The 25,134-nt window shown below is 42.6% G+C and overlaps 2 protein-coding genes across 5 annotated transcripts in view; one reads left to right on the plus strand and one right to left on the minus strand.

Annotated features, from left to right (window-relative positions):
- Nucleotides 1–469: 469 nt before the first annotated feature.
- On the minus strand, nt 470–3,007 carry adma (adrenomedullin a). Its single transcript, XM_072380615.1, has 4 exons — nt 2,882–3,007; nt 2,206–2,308; nt 1,927–2,052; nt 470–1,763 (listed from the first exon to the last, which is right to left on the minus strand). Exons 2-4 carry the CDS (start codon nt 2,298–2,300, stop codon nt 1,460–1,462), a joined length of 525 nt encoding a protein of 174 aa, XP_072236716.1. The 5' UTR covers nt 2,301–2,308; nt 2,882–3,007; the 3' UTR covers nt 470–1,459.
- A 2,943-nt stretch (nt 3,008–5,950) lies between these two features.
- Nucleotides 5,951–25,134, plus strand: part of sbf2 (SET binding factor 2) — an 85,445-nt gene continuing 66,261 nt past the window's right edge. For all 4 annotated transcript variants that reach the window (XM_072380616.1, XM_072380617.1, XM_072380618.1 and 1 more), the window contains exons 1-2: nt 5,951–6,098; nt 21,178–21,263. In XM_072380616.1, the coding sequence (XP_072236717.1) occupies nt 6,044–6,098; nt 21,178–21,263 (141 nt within the window). In that variant the 5' untranslated portion in view covers nt 5,951–6,043. The remainder of the gene's footprint in view (nt 6,099–21,177; nt 21,264–25,134) is intronic.

A 25,134-nucleotide genomic window follows, 5' to 3' on the forward strand; every position in this document is an offset into this window, starting at 1 on the left:
TGGGTCAACTAAGAAATAGATAAAGAGATGAAAATCGTGTCAATGTTCTGCAGTCTTCTGTGTGTGCCTGACTGTGGAGGGCTTGATCGGTGCTTTGTTGAAACTGTCTCTGTGATGCTCTCAGTGGAATGTGACACCGGAACCCCCCCACATCAACTTTCTTGTGTCCCCACCATGTACCATTGAATACAGATGGCGCTAAATCCTCAGCCTCCTCTGATGGCTTTAGGGCTGTTTTGTGGTGTGGGGTGAGCCAACAAATATGAGCCGAACCTATCAGGAATGTGCCTGGCACCCTATCTGCCTTCTTTGGGGGGGGGGGGGGGGGGGGGGTCATAACTAAGGGAATGTAGTGAGAGGAGGGGAGGCTCTAATGAGAACCTGTAATCACTTAACAGAGACCAGGTGCTCAGTGGTTTGCCCCAGCCAGTCATTTTCAGTGTAGAGCAAAGGAAGTGAGAACACCATCTAGATTTTGTATGCAAAGTGTTTATTGAATGACAATGTTATTGCTTTGACACAAATAAAATAGAACACATTTACAAATATATAATAATATACCTATAAAACACAAATACAATTACCACAGATTGCAAAGGAATAATGACAAATAGCTACAATGCCCACATATATATTTCTTCCTGTACAAAAATAGCTCTATCTGCATAAGTACTTTAATGTAACCTCTATATAATATTTTAAATAAAAAGTAATTCATATATACACATATCTGCGATTAAAAAAAAATAGATTGCACATGTTTTTTGTACATACATTAACATTTTCAAGTATATTTCAATCCATTGTGGACTGGCACGTATCTCACAGAATCTAAGGCATTTTCCCTTATACAGTGTCCAAAACTTGATATAAACTGAGAGCATCAGAGCTCTGTAGCCTTTCCTGCTTGGCATTGTGATGACAACGTTTTTTGTTTTTTTTTCCTGATGATTTTTTTTTTGTTTTTTTTTTGTACTCTAAGTCCAAAAGGAAAAGTGCAGACAATTACTGACAGTTTGATGGAACATGGTGGTTTAATCCTTAGAAAATAGCACTTATCAAAGTCCTGGCCTTGAGGAATAAGTGTGTGAAGTCCCAGAATGTTAGAAGAGATTGCCCTCTTAAAGCCAGAGGAAGTGTTCACTTTGCCAGGTTTTGCACTCTTCTTTCACCTCTGCCAAGCACAGAGCAGCACCTGTAGTTTGCCCCACACTGTGCCATCCAGTGTCTTTAAGTCAGCCGCAGTTGCTTGCACGCTCTACATCGCTGGGCAGCAAGGCCCCTTTAGAGAAATTCAGCTTTCAGCCAGTCCTGCTCTGACTCAGTCCTCATGCCTGGAACAAATGTGTTGGAGAATACTTGGCAAGAGTTTGAGGCATTTTGAGAATTTTACAAAAGAGCAGCGAGGACACTAGCTCAAAAAGCTACTTTGTTCCCAACTCCTCTCTCAAAGTCCAGCTCATGTCCGTCTGAGGAGAGCCTCAAGCTTATGAATTTGTGAGTCGTTTGTGCTCCATACGGGCCTCAGCCTGCCCTGCTCCAACCTCAGTGTGACTTGGCGCGCTGGAAGAGATCGACGCCTCCGGCCGTATCCCTTAGGGCTGATCTTGTCAACAGGGGCAATGCGGATCGTTGACTTGTTATTGAGCTGGTGCAGGCGGTGTACCAGGTCGTGGACTGAGCAGGTGCCCAGCGAACAACCTTGCCTTCTTGACTGGTTGGCTGAGTTTTTAGACCTCTTGGTTCGGACATTGATGTCAGTGCTAGAGGACAAAAGGAGAGGACATTAATCCATGCTGTTCATGCTGGCAGGGCATGCACTTTTTAGGATTTATATTCCTTTTTAATGACAAGTCCAACATGTTTAAAAGCCACAAAGGCAGAGTAAGGAACGTTTTTTTCAGATTTGCATGATTGATGTCTCACCTGGAATGTGGCAGCAAAGTATCCCTGATGTCCTCTGGTCTGACGAAGTGCTCAGACTCGGCTGTCTTCTCTATTGTCACGCTGTTAAGATCCCGTCTCAATCTGTTCCCCAGCCATATGCTTAGTCTGAGAGAGGAGGGGAAAAAAAACTCCTTTAGTCTTAGGTAGATAATTCAGTGGGTCAGTAACTGCTGTCACTTAGACTTAGCAGACTATTGCACCCTGTATCAGATTAAAACATTATATCGAATCAAATGAATCACTTCTCAGATAACTCACCTTTTTTTTAACTCAGGATTCACCTCCAGTTCCACGCAGTGTGCTACTGTTGCCAGCAGACAGCAATAGAGGAAGGAGTGGAAGATTGTTTTCATTTTGGCTCCTGTTAAAAGAGAAGAAAGTCAGTTAGTCATTTATGCTAAACATTAATATTTAGCTGCACGAGTTTTCCGACTGTCCCCCTATTCTTTTAAAACTATTTCATACTGTACTCCCAGCGAGTGCCACAATTGTGCTTTCTTACACAAGAGTCCAAAAGCCAAGTTATTTGCACACATCATTCATTTATTTAAAAAGTTAAGCTAAGGTCACATTTTGCTCGGTTAAGTAAATCTACAACCACTCTTTGGGCCCCTGGCCAGTAATGTGAAGGACACAGTCGACCAATAAGGGATCCAAAATAGGTTGAGTGTGCAAAATCGAACAGAACCTGTAATTCATGGAAATCTCCCTTGCAACAAATAAATAGTGCATGATGCACTGCTCCCCTTGAATGCTTTTCAACTTGAAGGCAATTCCCTCACAGAAACGCACACATTAAGAGCTGAACTGCTTATATAACCGGACAGATAACCTGTTCTTGTCTCTAACACTTGTGCCTTGACCTCAAAAAACCAAGGATAAAGCCATCAGCTGGGAGCACAGCAATGCCTCCCACAGAGAAAAATGCACATACCTGGTGTTCTTTTCCGTTCAGTCGGATAGGAAAGCCCTTCTTGTAGAGTCAGCTATGAAGGAATATTCCACAGGTTTCTTGATATTACCGCTGGTTCTGTAAGGCAGCTGTGTCACTCTGCTAATAGCTCCTACACACCAGACAGGGAGCATTTATACAGGAGGTGGGAGGGGCTCATTGAATGACACACAGTCTCTCATCCTTTTTCCCCCACCCCATTCAGCACATTGCTGCTGTGCTGTTGTTCATGTAGTTAAAACAATGACATTAGTTTAACTTGCATTAAGAAATGTAAGTTAAAGTTAAAACTTTAAAGGAAAATAGTTTTTTTTTTTTTAAAAAAAGAAAAAAAGAAAATGCAGTGCTGCCATTGTCTCCTGTTTTCACGATTTCACTTAGTCAGAGCACGCCTCAGTGTGAACGTATTAAATGTTCCTGAAGTGTTTATTTTTTCTCTGCATGTTTACTTAATGACAATGAAAGGAGAAGTCATCAGTCGTGCGAGGCCAGTACAACAGCCGCTGTCCCAGCAAGAATGCAAGGTGTTTATCTCAGCTGACTGCTTTCTATGGGGGGGTATTAGATATCTAAATAAGCGCCGAAGAAAAGGTTTCGGCATTCAACTCGTCGTGTTTGAACCGTAACGTCACTTAGGTGTAATTTTCGTCGACGCTCCTTTCAGAAAATGCAATTTAAGGAATGTTTCCACAGTCTCCTCTCAGGGCACTCCTCGACACGGTGAAGCTTCATGTCAGCTTGAAAAAACACCCGCTGATGAATTTCACCAGCATTGAGCAACTGATTAAATATAGTAACTATTTCTAAATGTAAATACAATATGCTCAATGTATTAGTTTGTACAAGGCAAATATCAACTTTGGACTCGTGGCGCCGTTTGTTTTCATAGTTGGATAAATATGAGATGGAATTTTACAATTATAAATCAAGTCAGAGAGTGAATCTGAACAATAACCCGTGAGGCATTAACAATATTGTCTCAGACGTTCTTTTTAAATAAATCGGCTCATCTGCTGCTCTTATGAGTAATTTGAAGTTACTTTTCCCTAAGGATTGCACACATGAGAATCTTATCAGGTGATAACACGAGAGCATATTGGGGTAGATTCTCAGTTATCCGGGTCGTGTGACTCCTAAGGGGCTTGAACAAAGGGCAGCTGAGCTTCTTTTCTTGGTTCTTGAAGGTGTTTCATCTCTTTTCCACTATCCAAGCCTTTTGAATACAGGGAGAGCCATCTAGCCTGCCCTGCATGAGGCATGTTTTGCCTCTCGTGGCATGATCATCATGAATGACCATAACTGGAATCAACATGGGATGTAAGATTTTAGGACTCAGAGCACCGACTAATGGCACCAGCAAGTGTTGCACCAGATGTGGTTGGTAGGAGACAGATAAGAGAAACACCCTCATTTCACTGACACGCAGCCACTGACGCTTTATTTCCATACGGGAAATTTACATATCACGATAAAGAAGAACATCTCAAACGATCACACTGTGGTTGTGACATGCCGTAAAGACCAGATAAAGTACGTTTGGCTTGATTAGCAGAGAAATTCCAGTCCAGAATTTCCACAAGGCACGGCGCAAGTAATACTTTCAGTTTTGATTCTGTCGTTTCAGTTTCACCGACGTGGAATGAAAAATCTAAATCAAAAAGGTTTACATGACAGCTGACATTCCGCTGTGACAAATCAGGATTCCAAAATCTCATTACTCTAACAAAATCCTCCTGAGTTTATTTATATCTCATGCGACTCCTCTCCAGGGGTTGTGTCATATTTTCAACTCAAAAATACATAAATGGCAACCACATGTGCTGTAAACTAGAAAAGGTTCTGTAAGCACTTTGTAATGATAATTGGCCCCAGCCGACGAGTAATCCCCTCAACAGAGTTTATAACAAGTGATGTTGCAATCGTGACAACAGGACTCTGATGGTGCCTTTTGGCTCCTTATATAGCAATCTTCAGTTTGTGAAGCTGTTGTCGGAGGTGACTGACACTTATTTCTGCTGCGTCCTACTTTGTGTATGAGGAGGTTCAACAAGAACTGTCCCATGTCTCATGAACAAAAGAGTCTGGTGTATAATTATTGTAATGCTGATGCTGATGAACCATAGAGATGCAGTGTTTGCTTGGGGCCCCGCGGCATTCTCATCATTCTCATGTGAAGACAAACCAAAGGAGCAAGTACGCGGCCCGTATTTCTCCACCTTTTGATGTGGATTCAACTCTTCGACCGCTTCCGTTCGAAATTTGCTTTTACTCTGAATCAAAAAGCAACACGTGGGAAATCAGAGAGACATTGAAAACAGATGAAGAGTGAGAGAAAACCCTGAGGAAATTGCTTGCTGTGTTCCTGCCATTGTTGAAAGGGACGGGGGTTTGTGTACGAGTGTCCCACGCATCCAAGAACCTCCACGTGCCGAGCCTTGTGACAACTTTTCCTGGGGTTTTTTGTAAATATTCAGTATTTTGCACAAACCGCAGGACTGGCCACGTCTCCAACACAGTGGATATGAAATTACAGTTGCTCAAAAACAAACCAAAAAAAAAAAAAAAAGGCTTGTGTACTGGTGACAGACCAGAGACTAGTAGCTGATTTGTGTGCAACACATAGTTTCACTCTGTGGTACAGCACAATCACAAACTGTTCATTACAATAAAACCATGAGGATATCTCCCCAGTTTATATGTAATCATCATTCTACAGTGTTGGTTATGTGTCAAAAAAAGTTGCTTTCTTTTATTTTGCTTTTGTGTTTTTAAAAAAGCTGTTTAGTCCTTCATAGCAGTGTTTTGGAGCTGTTTCACCCTCAAGACTTCTTGGAAAGCTGTCAGTCCAGCAAATCCAGAGCTGTTTCAGGCACAAATCCCGAACGCTGCAGCGCGTAGTTTTGTTCTGGTGTGGCTGCTGCGTGTTTGGCGGCACTTCGTGTCAAAAACTAATCCCGTCCTTTCGGTTCAAAAAGAGGCTGTGTGTGTTCGAGCACAGTGATGTATTTGTAAACTCCAGGGCCCACGCCCATGGTTGTATCCTGCACGCACGCGCAGTGACGCTCCTCCTGTCAAACATGGCTGTGCTTTGGAAGAGGGAAAAATGCTGAATTGTGTTGGTTTAGCTCGGGAAAAGCAGCAGACATGGCTAGATTGGCTGACTATTTCATTGTCGTGGGATACGACCAAGAGAAAGCCGGTAAGTTTGGCGGCGGGGCGGCTCGGTTCGTGTGTCCAGGCCGTCAGTCAGTGTGTGATGATGTTGATGCTACATAGCTTTGCGCCTAGCTTAACGTTAGCCACACGGCTAGGCGAAACTGGAAACACTTTCTTTTCTCTCATTAACCGGCCAGATGTTTAACACAGTCCGGGCTCGTGTAATTGCAGATCAAGCACGCGCTTCATGTGAAGTCACTGGTGGATGTCTCCGCACGCGGCGTTGTGCTATTTTTTTTTTTAAACTTGGATCAGTTGAAACTTTTCGTGGATTTAAAATCTCACATCCTGTCCCTGTTGATCTCAGGTCCTGTGTCTTTGCAACACTTCCAACTGGTGGGATACGCTTATACACTGCTCACATTTGGTCATTTAAATCCAAATCTGGCTCCTCCCTTATCATAATTGTCTGCTGACTCAAGCGAAGTCATGTATACAGATAATCTGGATCCACGTTTTGTGTTTTTGTTGTGTAATGCTGGTGGCAGTGGTCCTGCACTTTCATTGTCCTGCTTGCTTTGCTCTGAACCTATTGTTAACCACCTGCAGCCACGCTCCACAGTCATGTTTCTGGGATAATCACTTTTTTTTTTTTTTTTTGCTGGAAAAGCTTCATCACGATGGGCGTAACATTAGACATCAGCGACTAAAGGCAATCCTTGTGCTAAACCAGAGCCTCTCCCTCTCCACTGTTGTTCTGTTGTGGGACAGGAAGCTCCTCATGCTTCCACTTACATGTTGTGCCCCAGGTCCAGCCTCACATTCCTTTCATCCGAGACAGGAAACAGCTTTGCACACATCTAATCATTTATGGATCCATGTAGGAAGGCTTTTTTGGCATCGTGCTCATGTTATGGCTGCACATTTGACAATCGTCACTTTGTAAATAGCTCAAATCTCTGCAATTTATTACCACTTATGCGCTCTTGGGGATGCAGGAGCAGCGTTGCTTAATGAGTAGCCTGGAGAAAGTAAGAAATATTCGTCCGATCTGCCAAAAGGGAACACATTAAAGTTCCAAGGCTCTTGCAACGGCACCCGTCCAGAGTCCTGTGTCAGAGAGGGGCCAGAGCAGCTGAATCCTTTTAGTCTCCATAGCATGCTATGCACAGTAGGTAAACAGTGTCTTTCATCAGCTCTTTGCATCCCAGCGCCAATTGACGAATATTTTGTGCTCTTGGGACAAAATGTTCCTGGCGTTCCCAGAAGAGTCTGAATGGATTCACATTCAGTCTTGGGAGATGGAGATTTAAAAAAAAACTTTCTTTTTTTTCCTCTCTGCACTCAGCACTGATGATGAAGTTGATTTTGGGGAAAGTCATAACAGACTGTCGTCACATATTATGGTTGATGTGGGGCTGCGACAGACTTCCGTCCCATCTACACGGTAGCCTGTCTGGAGGAGAAAACTGTCTGAGTCTAACCAAGCAGATCAGTTGTTGTTGTTTTCAGCCGCAACCTTGCAAAGATGCTCCAGTTTGTAAGTAGGAGGGATTTTTCTCAAAACCCGAATATTGAAATGCATCCTAGATATGAAATGTACAGGAAACTGAAGTAAAGATGGCTTATTGAAGCTTTGCAAGTCCTAGTCATACACAGTTGGTTGTCCAGAGAGCAGATTTTTCTCTTTCCCTGCCCACTTTGCTCGTTAAGTCAAACCAGGGATCCTTATGTGGCTCATCAGTGAGCCTTCTGCTCTGTGCTGGCTTTTGCTCCACTGGCCTGACCCACTTCTGATTGTTAGATTACTATGCATGGATCAGTTGGAAATAACACCAACCGCGCAATCTGTTCTGTGCAGCCACAGACGGAAGAAACCTTAACACCATTTGTGAGTAGAGCTGCACTGGAACAAAGATGACAGGCAGGCACACAGCAGAGTTGTAGGTATTTAATGGAAGTTAATCAACGGTAATTACTATGTAGGATTGACCCCCCCCCCCCCCACTAAAAAATGAGTCAGGATTTCCTTGAGATTGCATGACCCAGTTTCATGAACTTGTTGACATCATTCTTTTCTTTGTCCCATGAGAATAAGTAATAACTCCAGAGTGTGGCCTGCAGCAGCCACATTTGTGATACTTTCATTGTAAAAAGAGTGACCTATTTTAGGAGGAAAAAAAAAAAAAAGGACAAGTAATAACATACCATATGGTCCCAATCTTTGAGGTAGGTGCACCCTACTGTAATGATTAAAAACAAACAAACAAAAAAAGTAACAAGCTGGTGTCTCTCAGTTCTATAGTTTATTGTTGGAGCGTAAACTTATTGCTTTTAAAGTGCCGTTTAAGCGCTTTAGTTACATTTAAAAAAAAAAAAAGGAAAATTCCATTTAGTGGGTGCACAGATAAAAGGAAACATGACCTGCAAGGTAGATTCCTCAGTTTGAAATCGGATCAATCTGCTTCCCTGGGGACTAATGTCACGAGCCACAAACCTTGGAATTATTTTCATGAATAAAGTTGGAATGTGAACATGCTGGTGTGAGCAACATGATGAATGCAGTCTGTGCTTAATTCACAGCGTATTCTCTCTTTCCCCCTCAGCAGCAGGGCACTGTTTCTCTTTACTTGTAAAGCTATATACATACATATACACACACACACACACACACACACACACGCATGCATTTAACCCTAAACTACAATTTGCCAAGGGGAGAAAGGAATAAAAGACCCCGACCAGCTGTTTTTCTTACACGGCTTATTTGATGGATATCGTCACTTTTTATTCAATCAAACTTTTGGAATTGATTCCACAGATGTTGTCGTGCAGAGTCTCTTTTCTGAGTTACTTTCTGGATTGGATTTTCCGGTGTGGACTTTAGGTATTGGCTTATGTAACCCGGCACAATCGTGCAAATTGATAAGAAAATGCTTCCAAGGTCGTAAAACGCCTTCCATCCGCAGATAGTTCTTTCACTGCATTATTTTTCGCTGCGTGACGAAATTTCTCACATCAGCTGAAATTCAAGTCCAAGAGCGGGGTCATTTCCTAATTTGGCTGCGACTCCGCTGATTAAGTCCCTATTTGAAAGTAATTTTGACGGTCGCACCACGGCAGCGTCGTCCTGAAAACGTCTCATGAATTGATCTTCTGTCGCAGCTCCTCAAAGACGGTTTGTTTTTGAGCTGGCTGCCTTTGGCGCGCCCACAAGGAAAGAGCTTTGGCAATAAAGCGCCTCTTAAACAAAAAGTTCACAGTTCATGTTTCTTTCTGCTACTTTTGCTCACTTTATTCATCTTGCTGGGAAAAAAAAAAGGACAATTATGTTGGTGGTTCTGTGGTCGGAGATCATTTCTGACTCTACACTTGTATGCAGTTAATGTCCTCATTAGACTCGTTACTAGACATTAAGTGGTTTTCGAGCCACTTAATGATTTCCACTGGTAGGGGTCCATAGTTTTATGCTCTGAATCCTTTTTATTGGTTTCAAGTAGTGTTTGAGTCACAACCCCAAGTATCTTGGCTTTGGGATGGTTTTTGAAGTAATTAAAAAGAAACTGGATGAATTGCGCCCTTCAGTCTGATCTGCGAGTCTCAGACTGTGTGTCACATTGCGCTTTTTATTGCTGCGTTTTCATTTGTTAGAGTTGTTTGTTTATGCTAAGGTCCTGGCCAAAAGCTACATGTTGAGTTAAGTTCTAGACTTGGTTGAATAATGGTCAGCGTGAACACTGTTCGGGTGCACTCACTTAAGAGCTCCTCTCGCTGCTGGAGATGTTGACTTTATTGTGTACGCGCCAGATCGGGAAATGCTGCCATGTGTTGTTGCTGGCTTTCTAAATCGGTAGCAGTTCAAGCCGAGCTGTGGAGTCTGCTTTGTTTTAATTAGTAGCGCCATAAACACGTGTTCAAATAGTTGCTGGCTCGCAGTTTGTGGTATTAAAAACGAGTATAGAAAGAAATGCTAGTAAACAGCGGAGTGGTAGCAAGCTTCGATCATATCGGGTTTGCTTTGCATCTTGTTGAGATTTTTGCCCCTTAAGATACTCATGTGCATTGCTTCTTAAGTATCTGCTGCTTAAGTCCTTTATGCTTGTATTTTTGACACTTTGAAACATCTGTTATGATGAGTTACCGTGCCAGTGGGGAAAATAAACTTCCCAAAAGCCATCTTACGCCCAAAGAACCCTGATCCCAGACAAGCTGAAGACTAAATTTGGTGGATGACGAGCAAGGCAGACATAGAAGGTGGAGGAAATGGACAGAGAGGTAACCGGGAAGGAGGAGGGATTGCAGTTGTTAAAAACAGTTGGAGTAATCCTGGACATGAGCATCTCTGCATCCTGAGTGTTGAACTGTTACCTGTTTGGGACATCATCGACTAAGTTGTTGCCAGGCTACAAAAAATATCTAGATATAACAATAGCATGTCTTTATAAATACTTCATACTGCTGCACTATAACTTTCTCTTCTTTTATGTATTGAGAGAGTTCACCTGTGTTATTCTTGTAGCAATGTCTATCTTACGCTGTCTTACAAGAACAACACCCACAACACATACATTAACCTTTATCTTTTACTCTGCTACACTTCCAACTTTGCAAAAGCCTGTCAACTGCTTATTGATTTATTCTATGCAAATATGAGAGGTGCATTCAGAAACTGAAGGGATGCTTTAAAGTCTCACATGGAAATGCACTCTCCCGAGTCACATGGAGATTATATCGGTGCCGTGACTTAAGTGTGTGACAGACTATATCCACTGTGTGGAGAGTATTTATCCCCACAGGGGCTGTGAGGTGCTTCCCCAATGATAAGCCAGTGGCTGGAGGAAGCCGATGATGAAGAAGAGAAGCCGTCGGGGAGGGAGACAGATGGTTATTGAGGACTGTACAGAAACATTTGAAAAGGAAGATAAGAGAGAGTGGATCGGATTAATGGAAGTTTTGACAGAGCCAATGAGCTGAACAACTTTTCCAGTAGCGCAGTTGAGAACAACGCTCAGCATTATCCCCCCCTGCCCACAACCTCACAGAACTCACCCCCTCCCTGGACCCAAAGCTTTCCCTCCACAGTGTCACCCAGCACTTCACCTCGCAAACATGTACCCCCATACCAGAACACTCCGAACACTCTTCTGCCTCCACCTTCCAGCCTGTGTGTCTCCAGCAATCAGGTGAAGAAGTAGCTGGAGAGACCGAACCAGAACAAGACTGCAGGTCCAGATGGTACCAGCCACAAGGCTTGTGCGGATTCTACAGCACCTCTTCAATCTTAGCTTTAGTCGAGAGAAAATTCCTTTTCTGTGGTAGACTGAGACCCACTGCCTTTTGCTTATCACCCTGGGGTCGGTGTTGAAGATAATCCTCCTCTCATCTGCACAGAGCAGGCAGCACGGTGAGAATCATCTACTTTACTCTAGTGTTTTAATACAATTCGGTCTACACTGTTATGTGAGAAGCTCCAGGAAAGACAGGTGGATGCCTCCACAATTGCCTCGATTATAGAGAGCCCGACAAACGGATCAGTTTGTGAAACTGGGAGGTTTTGTGTCTGAGAAAGTGGTCAGCAGCACAGGACCACCACGGGGGGGGGGGGGGGGGGGGGGACTGTACTCTCACCGCTTCTCTTGACTCCGTACGCCTCAGACTTTGATCACAACTTGGAGTCCTGTCAACTACAGAAATACTCTGCAGTTGTGGCGTTTATCTGTGATAGACAAGAGACTTGAGTGCAGGGAATTGGTCGACAAATGCGTGGCATTACCTCCTCTTCAGTGTAAGATCTTCAGCCAAACACAATTTCAGTCCTGAGATGAGAGGTGATGGATGACTACAGATACCTGGATGTTGGCATAGGTATCAGACTGAGTGCAGTCTGCTCTGCATCCATCTGTTGGGACAGCAGCATCCAGAACATGGCTGTTTAGATGCATCCACAGATGGATCTCTCACCAGCTATTTTGACAAGCATATTTGTCACCGTGCAGCAGCACAGACTCATAGTAAAGACGTGCATAATTGCAGACTCACTCTACAAGCTTGTCTTGCACCATTTTTAACACGGCTAACCCTATGACCCTATATCCAGTCACGTACCGCAGCTTGGGAACGCATAGCATTAATTTCTGAGGACGTGCACTAATAATGCAAATAGAAGTAGGGTGCACGAAAGCGGCCACGATAAACACACTTGTATGTGATAGAAAGCAAGGACATTCCTGGCCTAATGGGTCATTCAAGACCACACGCAACATGGGTCGGACCGTGCAGCTCGCCGCACACTGTTTTGTTGGCGTTGCCAAATAGGGCAAAGTAGGAAAAAGTTTAAAAATCGAAGGGTGGTGTTCGTCGGCTTGGCCCCACGTAGTACGCAGTGGTACTGCCAGAAAGAGAAGTGCATCTGTCCTGTGCTAATAAAACGAGGAGGAACAGAACCCTGCTAATGAGAAAAAGAAGAGGATACTCTGTATGTCAGTGAAGTATGTGAACCTTTCTCATAGCGGTCCCGTGGGGACAGGAGGGATGACGGTAAGGTTGGGTCATACAGTTAACGGGTTTCAGATACTCGCAGCATCAGCTTTTCCATGTTGTCCTCTGTGCCTGTATAGATGCCTCGTGTCCATTAACAGCACAAGGATTTTTCATCATGAGCCACGTGCTGAGAGCGTGCTTTGGTTGGCACGGTGACAAACCATCTTGGGTTGTGGAGCACAGCAGTGCGGTTGTTGTGCTCTGTCGAAAAGGCTGAAAGGGCCATTAGCCATTTTAGGCAATAAGGGATTGTTTTTCATGGAGAAAGTAACAGAAGATGTATTCGCATTGTAAAACTTCAATTTCTCTAAAAAAAAATTAAAAAAGCATCTTTAACATAAATATGCACACAGGATGATGACATAATAACATACACTTTCAGTCCCCGTGGGCGGGCATCATTAGATTATTGTGAACATGTTCTGGATGGATGATAGTGGGCTGAATTCCCCCCCCATGTTTTTTTGTTTTAACAAGGAAATATCAAAATTTACATGTATCTGGGTCATATCTGTATAACGTATCTCTATTTCACTTTACTCTGTGATATCTGCGGTGTCAGATCTCATGAGAGTGCGGTTATTTACATCGCCGACTACAAAGAATGGAAAGAATTGGTCAGATCTTGTCTTCGCTTCTCCACTTATACTCGGAAATGAATATACTCAGAAGTCACGTGACGCAGTTAAAGGACTTTTTGAAAAGCCAGACAATCCTGACAATGGGCAGATTGCAAATACGCATAATATTTCTGTATAATTCTATCATCCTATTACTCTTATCTTAAGATAGATAATAAGACCATTAATAGACGACGTGTGGTGTATCTTCTATTCTTGTATTTGGTGTGTGGTGCTGATTTAAAAACGTCGGCTTACGCTTTCAGATCCATCCTAAGGTCGCGACATGGCTTGAAGGAGGCTCGTTTCTCCACTGGTCTCTGCTTGTGGTTAACAAAGGTTTGACATTATTACTCCCACTCGGTCCTGGTTTCGCTCCTGTTTTTACATCATGGATTTCTTGTGTGAATTCCAACTTTGCGGTGATGATCTTCCCGGTCATGGAAGAGGAGTTCCTTCCTCTCCGTTTTACTGAACACCTGATATGAAGGGGAAACTCCACAGGCTACATTTCCTCTGGTCACATGTCGATAAGGTGTTCTACAACTGGAGCATCAGGACTTTTCTGGTAATGCAAATTCCATTAAAGTACCCGACGGGAAAACATTTAAGCCTTTTGAGAGTGCATGCAGTGTGAAATATAAGGATGGAATTGGAGCAAATTATCGTTTTTAGTTAATTCCTTACTCTCAAAGAGGGTAACATTTACACTGATCAATGACATGTAACCCTGTGACGACAATATTTAACTGAAATGAACTGAAATCAGCTCATTCTTGATATCTGACCTGTCTGAACAGGACTGATGGAAGTATATCTACTAATGTAACGAGGTGCTATAAAATGTGCTGCATTCTGTTGTTTCCGAAAGCTGGAAACAGAAAAAAAATCTCTTTTTTGAAACAATGGTTACCCACAGTTTCATCTGTTTTCAAACCACTGGCTGAGGGTTTGTGATGTTCTGCGACGTTGCACAGATTTACTTTTCACAGAAAGAACAAGAAGAAGAAAAAAAGATGAGCTATTATTTTCCTTTAAAATGGCCTGCGGTTAGTTTGATTTATTAGCTTATGTAGGAAACAAAGCTGCTTGTTTGTGGCTTTTAGCAAAGAGGAATCTAAAGACAGTATGTACTGTTTGTGAGTGTGAGGAAGTGTTCTTTTAAGCTCCTTTTCCATTGGGTATGATATGATTTTCTTTTTCTACTCACATTTTGATCAGGATGTGACCTTATGGTTGAGTCTCACTTTTTTTTACATATTTATCCTGCAGCTGTCTTCTTAAGCTGGAAAGCTTCCTGATTTTGACATGTATGACGTCATCACTTTGTTAATCTCTCATGCCCTTTTGCCATGCAAACCGTGTTCTGTATCATACTTTGCATATCATCCACAGAGACCGTGCAGATGATGATTCGCACTCTTGAGAGCAAACTTCAACTGTGATCTTAAGGAAATCTGTTATTAACCGAAGCGACTTAGTTTTGCTGTGGAAGTGTAAACCTTTCTGCTCTCGTTTAGCTCTGTGTCAGGACAGAAAGTGATGATCACTTCCAATAGCAGCGCGTCCAATAGACCTGATGTGTTGACACAAACTCTGTGCTCGGGTGTAAATTTTTTTTTTTGGGACGATTCTGCCGTTTTTACTCAAGTCTCGGTATTGTGGAGTGGTCCACCTGTGCACTTGGCTGGGCCAAAATCAGGTTTCGAGTCTGACGCGGATCTTACGTAAACTGGCAGAATCCACTGGTGGCCTGTCCTTATATGGCAAAGACAAAACGCCTGGCTGATTTATTCAACAGTAACAGCAGTAAGATAAATCAGGAAGATGAACTTTTTTTTTTCTCCCTGGAGGAGAAACATCTGCTCTAATCAAGAGAGACTTAATCATTTTTCATCTGTTTTTTTTTTTTTGTTTTTTTACTTGTTGTTGAGACTGCTAGATCACGCTATTCAGTAATCAATTATTAGATTCCTTGAGTCCAAGTCAGATCTATGTATATATATGTATTTATATATATATGCAAGTGTGTGTGTGTGCACGTGTCCTTACTTGAGTAGCTGAAAAAGGGAGCATTAATTCTGTTGAGCCTGTGTAAAATGTTCAGTCACAATGTTTATTGTGTTATTCACATCTCAAATAGTTCACATGAATCCAGTGGCAAGTCACTGGCACAGCATTAAGAGACTTCTTTCCTCTCTTCCCAACAAAGCAACTTTTTCCAGTTGCCGTTCGTGCCCTCCCAAAGTGAGCTTTTTGCAGTCCTCGTGGAGGCACAGGTCTTTTTCTGCTTTCACTCTGCTGATTCTGCAGCAGAGAAGAGCGACCGGCAGCACCCGAGACTCGGGTCTTTATGCACATGCTCGGTGGGAATCATGGGGTTTACAGCCCAATAGGCCATAAGGAAGATGTAGTGTCTCTTCTAGTTTTCTGAGTGATTGTTTTACATGTCTGTAACTTGTTTTGAGTTTTGTCAAACAACATTACAGTTTAAAGCGACACACTCCACAGCTCTGACTTATTAAAGCAGGGATGCTGGACTTCTGGGTTGCACGGTGCATTCTTGGCGGACAAGGCTTGCTCTCGGGCATCTCGTGTATTCCAGATTGGATTGAGATTTGGAGGATTTTGACTTGCACCCTGGAGGAGGCTGCTGTTGGTGTGCAGCGGCCGGGAGTTGCGTAACAATATTTTTGTGGCTGGTTAATGTCCGATCCACACGAATTCCAGGATCAAAGGTTTCGGAGCAGAACATCGCTCTGAATAATGAGAAGATCGCTGTTTTTTTTTGTTTTTTTTTTCTTCTTTTCACCAGTCAATGATTTTTATGAAGGTGAACTTGAAATTGGCAGATTTATTGGATTTGTGTAAAAAACTTTTTTTGTTTTATGGCACCCTAGAAAAAGCCTCGAGGAAATCTGATATACAAGGTTGAAAGAAAAAAAAAAACAAACTATTAATGCAGTTGAAATAGTTTTTATGCATTTCACGTTGGTTGTGTTTTAATAGGCCGTCTCAGGGAAACGGGACTTGCCACAAACCCCCGGCAAGAATTTGTGAGCATATTATCAGTTTATGAGTGATCCCGACCACTTGTAAATTCTGTTGTCTTATATTCTTGTTCTAACAGATAAAAAGAAACCTTTCATAAATCACACAGTGCTTTGTGTGCGTGCGAGATCTCTGCATGCAAGCGTTTTTATGAAAGAGTCTTAAGAGTTTGTGCATGAGAATCATTTGTCATCAAAAAGCATTTCATTGTGTTTTTTTTCCATGTCGTGTTGTTCAGCACCGCCATGCACCGATCGTGGCGTATCGAGCTGGAAATGAGCCGCGCTTTATGACTTTCATACGCGTGCCCTGGCCTTCAACAAGTTTGATTAATTCTATTTCAACGGCTTCTGCCAAAAACATGACGGAATAAACTTGATTTTTGGATTTCATCCCCCTTTGTGTCGTGCGGGCGGATGTGCGAATTAGCATGCTCGTTTCAGGCCTGGATTCTATTATCCTCGCTGACTGGGGGGGGGGGGGGGGGGGGGGGGTCTTTATAGTTGTCAGGGGGGTAGTGTTTGAAAGCGCGGCTTGTTTTAATACAAGAGTGCAGCCTGCCGGTATGCGAGGAATTTTGTCATTTATTTTCATCTGCGGTTGAAAATTAGAACTCGGAGCATTCGAAGCATGTGATTTCAATTAGAGGAGCTGTAAAGACCTGAAGACACGTAACGGTCAGACAGACTGGTGTCCTTGGAGCCCCATGCTGTGTCTGGACATGCTCCGCTCGACTACACAGGTGAACTAAAGCAAAAGTATAAGCAGAATTGAGCTTTTCTCCATATAACATGACCCACAGAGCTGCATTCAGGTTTTGGATTAAATGTAAAGTGAGGATGCTTTCCAGAATAATGTAGTAATAATGTAGTAATGTAGTAATAATGTAGAGTAACAAGCTACTTTATTCCGTATTTTCTGTCAGCATCCTTCCCCATATGATTCCTTTTATATATTTTGTTACATTTTCAAAACTTCGGGGTCCTCAGCAGGTAGGTTTTTCCATCATCTTGCAGATCGTGTCACTGTAACGGCTTCCTCGTGGACTTATTCCATGCTGTAGGCCTCAGAGCTGCGTGGGGGCCACGCCATCTGTTGCGCGACTCTTTGTGCTGCTTGTTACTAAAGATAGTGTTTCATGTTTCTGCATGGATCTAAATATTTGAAGTGCCTGAAACCTTTGCAGAGTAGTGTACATGCACTCCTCGACCAAGACGCACCCAAACCCCAAACCTAGAGCCTCATCTTGATTGATGAGTCGCTTTCGCCTGTGGAGGTCTGGGGCTCAAGGAGTTGTTGACAGCGGGCTTGAAGTGTTCAGCGGCTGCAGCCGGAGGACCGTGTGTCACTTTCACGATGTGTTGTTGCACTTCTTCCCCTGTTTGTCGAAGCAACTCTTCCTCCCTTGTGAATCATAAGTAACCTCAGTCCAAATTGTGACATAGTGCTTCATAAGCAGTCTGCATGGGAGTTTAATTTCAAAGCTTGCATTTAGTTAAGGCTGCGAAAAATGTGCTGAACGGCAGATTGTGTGTCGAACACATCTCAGTTAACGGCGTTAACTTTTTAAAAGACCTCAGCTTGTCATTTGGAAAAAGTGTATGCGTTGATACGTAACCTAGGCAACCCACAAATGTTTTGTAAGGCGCCGTAAACCCCCCCCCCCCCTAAACATAACCAAGTAGATTCTGATCCTGAACCCAACCAAAGATTGAGTGTAAATGAAAGTTGACATTGAAGCTGACACTGATACCATACCATACCATCATAGTCATGCCGCTTATAGTTTGTTAGCTCCAGCTACCGGCTCTGCCACAGTGCACATATTAATTCTCATGTGGCATTGTTCTACGTGTCGTCGTACAGCCTGATATAGACAACCGTTTCAAACCCGCACACAGTCCCTGGAGGGCTTCTTTTTTTTTTTTAGGTTTTTATGGTGCTGAGCAAACGTTTTAAGGTTACAGATTCTGTTTATAAATCACATGCACCATCTTGGTATGATCGCTTTACATTGCGTGACCGCTGCAGCAATTTCACATGGTTTTATGGCTAAAATGCTTACATTATGTTTTTGAATGAGAGTAATTCCAGTGCTTTTCCATTCAGTGCTAGCTTTGTTGTTTGAAATAAAATGATAGCGAACGTGACAACAAAGTTAGTAAACCCCCCCCCCGCATAAACCGCATAAACAAAATACTCTTTACCGGTCTATTTATCCGTATTACATCTCCAAGGTATGGGCCACATGTATTTTCTGTCTCTTACTCTCTTGTTGTGAGGCCCTTTTTCCTCAGGCTGATAAATAGAAAGTGAGTCCTCGCTGTCAAAGAATGAGTAAGAGTTTAAGATAATCTAAGAATGAAATCACTAGGTCAGATAATGCATTTGTGACAAAGTGCATATTATGAAAGAGGCCCAAGTATGGTGTTTTTGGCATGTTAAGTGGGCGGGAATGTTTTTCTGTAATTAGATAAAATTCTCTTTTTATTAGCTTTCAAGATTGCTAAATAAGAATGTTGCCGTTATATATCAACTCCCAGATCCACATTGTGCCTGCGTTCATGTTGAAATGAATTATTACTTCTATTTTAAGCTGAAGAGTTTTGCAAGCACCAGCCGTATGGAGTCCTGTGGGAGTTCTATGAGGGAGTTGATTCAGTGGCAAAGCTTTCGGGGGTCAGCCCTGCAAATCTGTGGAGCTAAAAGGGAAGTGCACTACACCTGCTAAAGCTCCGTATCCATCTGTTTCTCTCTGCACTAACTACATACTACAACTACATACTGTATGTTATATTGAATAATGACCAAATGTTGCTGTTTGCATCCAGTAATTTACCAAAGAACAAAACGAGGCCCTGCATTTTGGTTCCTAATTAAACTCCGTTCGGTTAGCGTTTAGAAATATCTCTAAATATAACACAGCGGGGGAGTTTTCTTGAATGGATCGACCGAGGATTTTCCGCCGATTGCTCCATTATTGTGTTGAAATGATGACAAAGTTTTAGTTTTTATGGCTGTTACAGTAAAGAAGGAAGACGCTTCTGCTTGTGGTTGTTGTCATTTTGACTTTCTCTTATCATCTGTTTCGTGTTTGTTCCGTGCTCCAGTTGGATCACATTCCCTCTTTAACATCTTGGATGTTTAACTTACTCTGACCGAAATTAGAATTTCATCGGCTTTGTAAAAATGCCTTTTTAGGGTTTTCGAAACAAAATTGGCACTCGGCAGATGTACCAAATCTGTATCGGTGCAACGAGACGACGTCATTGAAAAGCTGTCTGTCATTTAGCTCTATTAGATAATGGAAATATCTCCTTCAGTTTCACCCAGCCGTTTGTGTTACTATGACCATTAGAATCCTAATTATTGCAGTTAAAGACGAACAATCAATTCATTGATCAGTTAGCTTTAAGCCTCATATTTTAAATGCCTTTTTTTCTTTTCTTTTTGCCTTAACTTCCTTCTTCAATGGAAGAAGATTTAGCTTTTCCCCGTACCTTTTCATAGTTCCTTTTTACAGCGTAAAATTAACCAAAATAGTTTCCTCGAATCTTTCACATTTCCTGGTTCAATACATGGAAGCAAAGTTGAATCAGGTTCCCTTTACCGGTCTTACAAGTAAGTGGATGACTGGTTGTAGGTCAAGCCCGGGTTGTCATCACATGCTCTCTGTGTGGCTACTTATATATTTGTATATATTAATGTGACATGCCTGCTTGGTTGGTTGTTAATGAAGTGGAATATTTGACTCATTAGGCTGTCGCCCAAAACATAGCTACAAAACAACATAATTTAATTTGATGTCACACCTGAGTGCAGTGATGACATCGATCATTTATGCCTTGTAAATGTGCACATCTACACAAACAGTAAGCCATCATCTTTTGATGTCAATGTTCGGAAATTTCTGCCCACTTTCTGCAGACTTTTACCACAACCACAGGTGCATAGGATTTAATGCTCTGCCAGGTTGACTGAACATCCTGCTGCTTGTGGACATGCATCACTGAACACAGATGCAGGTTTTGCTCGTTAAAAGTTCAGCACTTGGAGGGGAACGACAGAACCTCGTGATGTGTTGGCACTTCACCGGTTAACACACCCTCTCGGGGCAGAGAACATGAATGCAGACTTGTGTATGCTACTGTAAACACTACTTATTCACGTCATGAGGACATCAGCGTTTTGAGATTTTAATTATTTTTTTTAAAATCTTTTGATGTCGGCTCACTGTTAAGCATTATTTAGCATTCTTGTATACTTGCAGGATTTTATCGGTCATGATTTTATCAATCTAGGTTTTTATGGTCAGCTGTGGTAAGTCCTCTTTGTTGTCTGTTACGGTGAAACAAAGTTTTCTGCTGTTTTTTTCTGTTTGAAGTTTTCCTCACAGCCGAAACGAATGTACATTCTGCGGACACATTAACTAACTGCACGTGAAACGATGCATAAACAGTCCATTGTGACTGGTAAACGGACTGTACTTCCATGCCACATTCACTCACACTCTCATACAGCCCTTCTTAGTCTATACAAGTGCTTCCTGCTCCATTCACATACATTCAGACACTGGCGGATGCATCAGTAGGCAACGGGGGGTTCAGTGTCTGGACAAAGGACGTTTCGACAAGTGACCCGGGGAAGCCGAAGTCTAAGACCTTTCGATTGGTGGGCGACTTGCTCTTCCTCCTGAGCTCTTGATATAAACCCTTGAAAGGGACACATGTAAAAACGTTATGTTGGACATTAGAGATGGAACCTCTGCACGTATGAGAGCTGTGATGATGAAACTGGGGAAAGAAAAAAGTGTGAAAATGGTTTCAACCAAGTTGCCCCGACCGATATCATCTACATTAACAGCTGACTATTTGCTAAGTGACCCGTATGTCTCTTTTTTTTTATCTGCAGGTTCAGGAGAGGGATGCGGAAAGATTATTCAGCGGTTTCCCAAGAAAGACTGGGAGGGAACAGCCTTTCCTCAGGGGGTGGAGATGGTGAGTGATACGCACCTCCAACCATGAATCAGACTGAAGAAAACTACATAGGTACACTGTCCAAATGGGAACATGTTGGGTAGGGGGGGAGTGTGGATATGTTTTTATAGTTTATGATTTAGCCTTGCAGCTTTTTATCGCTACAAAAACAGAAGCGTAATTTCTTACTGTTTAGAAAAGTTAATGAGGAAGCAGCGATTGATTAATCACCAGGAGGAACTTCATCAGGGCTCTGCTGTAGTGCTTAATCTGGCTTTGAGAGTATCTGGTCAGGTTTTTGGACAAATTGAGGTCATGTGTGGGACGTTCAACAAAAGTTTAAACAAACAAAAAAAAAAAAAGAAGAAGGGGCTCCTTTCTGTTTCGCTTCTAGGTTTAGATGCACGACAGCGCACGTGCTGTGTTTGATTTAGATAACTAAAACGTTTTACCTCGGTTGTTTTTGCATTGTTTGAGTCAGAAGTAGGAAATTCGAAGTATAAATGAACAACTTGCTGGTGTCTAAATGGCTGCTTTGTGACTGAGAGCGCTGATGTCTGCATAGCAACGTCCGAGTAATGGTTGAGTTGCAAGTTAATGTGTGTTTTCCAGTTAGTGAGGCTCCTAGTTCAAAGACTCTCGCTTGTAGTTGAACTTCTAATTAGATGAAATTAAGAAATATTTGCCCAAGGAAAATGCTCTCAGTATTTTCTATGTCCCAAAATGACTGATTACAACCCAGGAAATCTCCTTCTTTTAGCAGCGTGTTTGCCCCTTGAAGCTTGTGCAGTAGATATTGGCATTTCCTGTTCCAGTTAAACTCATGATTGTTTACATAAGTCGGTTTTTCATCCCCTGCCCCAGTCACTAATTAGAAACCTCTCTGCTCACGATCCTTCTCCACATTCTGCTCAGCCTGCAACCTGGTTTCCATTTCTGTTTGTCTCCTTTTTGTTTCTTATTTTTGCGTAACATTCGGGGAGTAGCTGCTTCTCTCAGTTTAATTTCTCCCCATCTGCTTGGCGACTCCAAGGGGTCTTTGACAAGGACATTTGTTATCCTTACATGGAAAACCCAAAAGATAGAGAAATATTTTCTTATCGGGGCTGGAAAGAAAACTTTAAGTCTCTAGGGTGACATTAGCAGTTAACAGGATCACACTGCCCAGGACATTAGTGCCTGCGTGTTATTTGTTTTTGCTCATTTGTACTCGCCACTACTGATAATGTTTCAATGGCTAAGCAGAGTGGTTTGGCAAGGATGGAAACAGCAAATGGACTCTACATTCCAACACAGCACTCTATCCTTTCAAAGCACTATCCCACCTATACTTCTTAACACTTCAATATATATATATATTTATTTTTTCAAGTTTGATGGGCCATTATCGGCAGCACAACAGTTCCAGTCTCTCTCTCACACACACACACACACACAGGCTACGGGAGGCTGCATGGTTCACTCAATGTTGTTGAGGAAGCTGCCAGAATGCAAGTGAGTTGCTGCTGAGGTTAGCTTTCGATTTCAGAGCGGGTCGTTTGACGAGCATTGAGCAGCACAAAGAAAGCTGAACTGTGACCCCAACAAATTGGATGGGAGGCTTGTGATGGATAAAGATGTGCAGCCCCGTGGACGAGCCGTGACCAAAGACCGAAAAAATGCTTGGAGCAACGAACTTCGTCGCGCAATAAGAACGGTGTCATTCACATCCGAGGAAGCAAGCTTGCAAAGCAGCTAAAGCTAAAGCCAACAGGAGCATAGGGCAGCTGCAAGCTGACAGCGTCTGTCTTTGTTGTTGGTTGCGTTTACTCCCAAAATATATTTCTCACGCCTGGCATTGTGCAAGGAAACCCAAAGAATTAAACGAACGGTGCAGAAGACAGCAGATTGGCATGGAGGCAGCAGACGGTCTTCAGCTAACTTCCAGTCGGCTTCAGCTGAACTAGCATAAAACATGGTTATGCTTTAGTTTCTCTACTTCAGCTCACCCCCCCCCCCCCCTCTTCTGTCTGCTCTTTATGTATTTCTGTTTGGAGTTTTGGAGAAAAACCTTGTTTAATAGTTATCCTTGGATAAAATTGAGTTGATCTTGCACTGCCACAGCGCCACGGCACAGCGGTGGTATTTGCATCAGGTCAGGATTTTTCCAGGCAACCACACAGGACAGGGCTGGACAGAAGGCTGAATGTTTGTTTCATCTCCTCATAGATGGATACTTACTTACTTTTGCGTTTTAAAAAGACAAAAATGGGGTTCTTGCTGGCCTGGCAGTACGTGTTAGATGAGCATTTTTCCAGAGCTGTTTGATGATCAGTGTTTTGCCATGAACACAAAGTTCCAGTTTTCATCATAAAAAAAAACAAAAGTTCTTGTTTGCATATGCTGTCTATTATAAGTCTGTTAAAAACTAGTCTGCAGGTCAAATTGAAGTGTGAATTGGCCAGGAAAACGGATATCTGAACTACTCTTTCTTTTTCTTCTTGTTTTTATCTTCAATGTCGCACCATAAATTAGATAGAAACTCCAGATCTTGCATAATGCGTCCTTTTGTACTGAAAACGCTCAAAGCATCTGGTTGCCAGATTCTCGTGATTTCAGTTTTTACAAACCAGCAGTCACTGAACTGCTCTTCAGATAGAAGTTAAGGTGGAACGCATACTATGTATGTTCCTGGTGTAGGTGCTGGTGTATGAATGACGCACTTTGATTTGTACTCATTGGATGTGAATTGGTGGATCGTGTCTACTTTGAAAAAGGGAGGGAGAGAGTGAAAAGCAATGAGTGGGTTTTCCCTTTTGCTGAATCCTTTTGCATGGAAGATTTTGCCGATCCGTTGCTGCACTGGGAGTGTTTTTGTGTCTGGTGGAGGCTGTCGGAGGCCGGAGATTACAAGTATGGTTAAATCGTTTTGGTGCCAAGTGATTCAGAGCCGAGCAACGGCAGGTGCAGAGGGGCCAAAAGGTTGCATAATGAGTCAAATACCAGAGCCAAGAGTGATACAGAGAGCTGATATTGAAAAGAAGCATTCCTCACTAACTCGTGTTGATATGAGCTCATTTCTTTCAGTTCAACAAACAAAATCATCTCTGAATATTTTTCAGATGATCTATGAAATCAGATTTGTTTGGCCTCCCATTGTTAATAAACGATGGCCAAAAAGTTCAAACTGCAGCTAAAGTCTTTGACTCTGTGTTGACGAAGTCAAAAAGAGACGCTATTATTCCACAAAATGCTGTTTATGCAGCGGTATTTATAAGGCAGACGAGGACAAATGAGACGCTTATTCCGGCAGAAATGGACATATTGTGAGTGGGTGGCTTGAATGGCATGCAGTTTTCTTCCTGTGTTACTCACTCGAGTCTGTTGGTGGCCGTTAAGAATGTCTTGTTGTGAGTAATTGCTCAGAGACGAGCAGCGGTATATCATTGTTCTCCCCAAAGCAGGCAAATATGCGATAGGTGAAGCTATGACAATGTAGAAATAAAAGGCTGCTCTCTCGAGTGATTTTCGATGCCGGATGTTTTTTTTTGTTTTGTTTTTTTTTTCGAATGAGGCTGAAACGCTTTTCTTTTCATTGACTTGAAGGAGACGAACCAGAGTGGCGCCATTTGTTCAGCATCATCCCTCAAGTATCCTGTCATGGTTTCTCTCTAAATATAGATGCACTGCAACAAATTTAGCTAAATCTATTAGCTCAGTGTTTCCAGATGTTATGAGGACCATTGCATACCATAGTTTGGGTGTGTGTGGATTTCTTTTGCATTTCCTCCTGCTGAAGTAGTCCCACCAGCGCGTCGTTGTCGTGTGTCAGCTTGGACTGGAATTGAGACGTACGGCGTGCAAAGATAGTCGCAGGCATGGTGTTCCTGTCTCATGCCACCGGTCTGAACCT

Source organism: Leuresthes tenuis, unplaced genomic scaffold (assembly GCF_036924035.1).
Source record: "Leuresthes tenuis unplaced genomic scaffold, fLeuTen1.0.hap1 SCAF_2, whole genome shotgun sequence".
Classification (NCBI taxonomy): domain Eukaryota; kingdom Metazoa; phylum Chordata; class Actinopteri; order Atheriniformes; family Atherinopsidae; genus Leuresthes; species Leuresthes tenuis.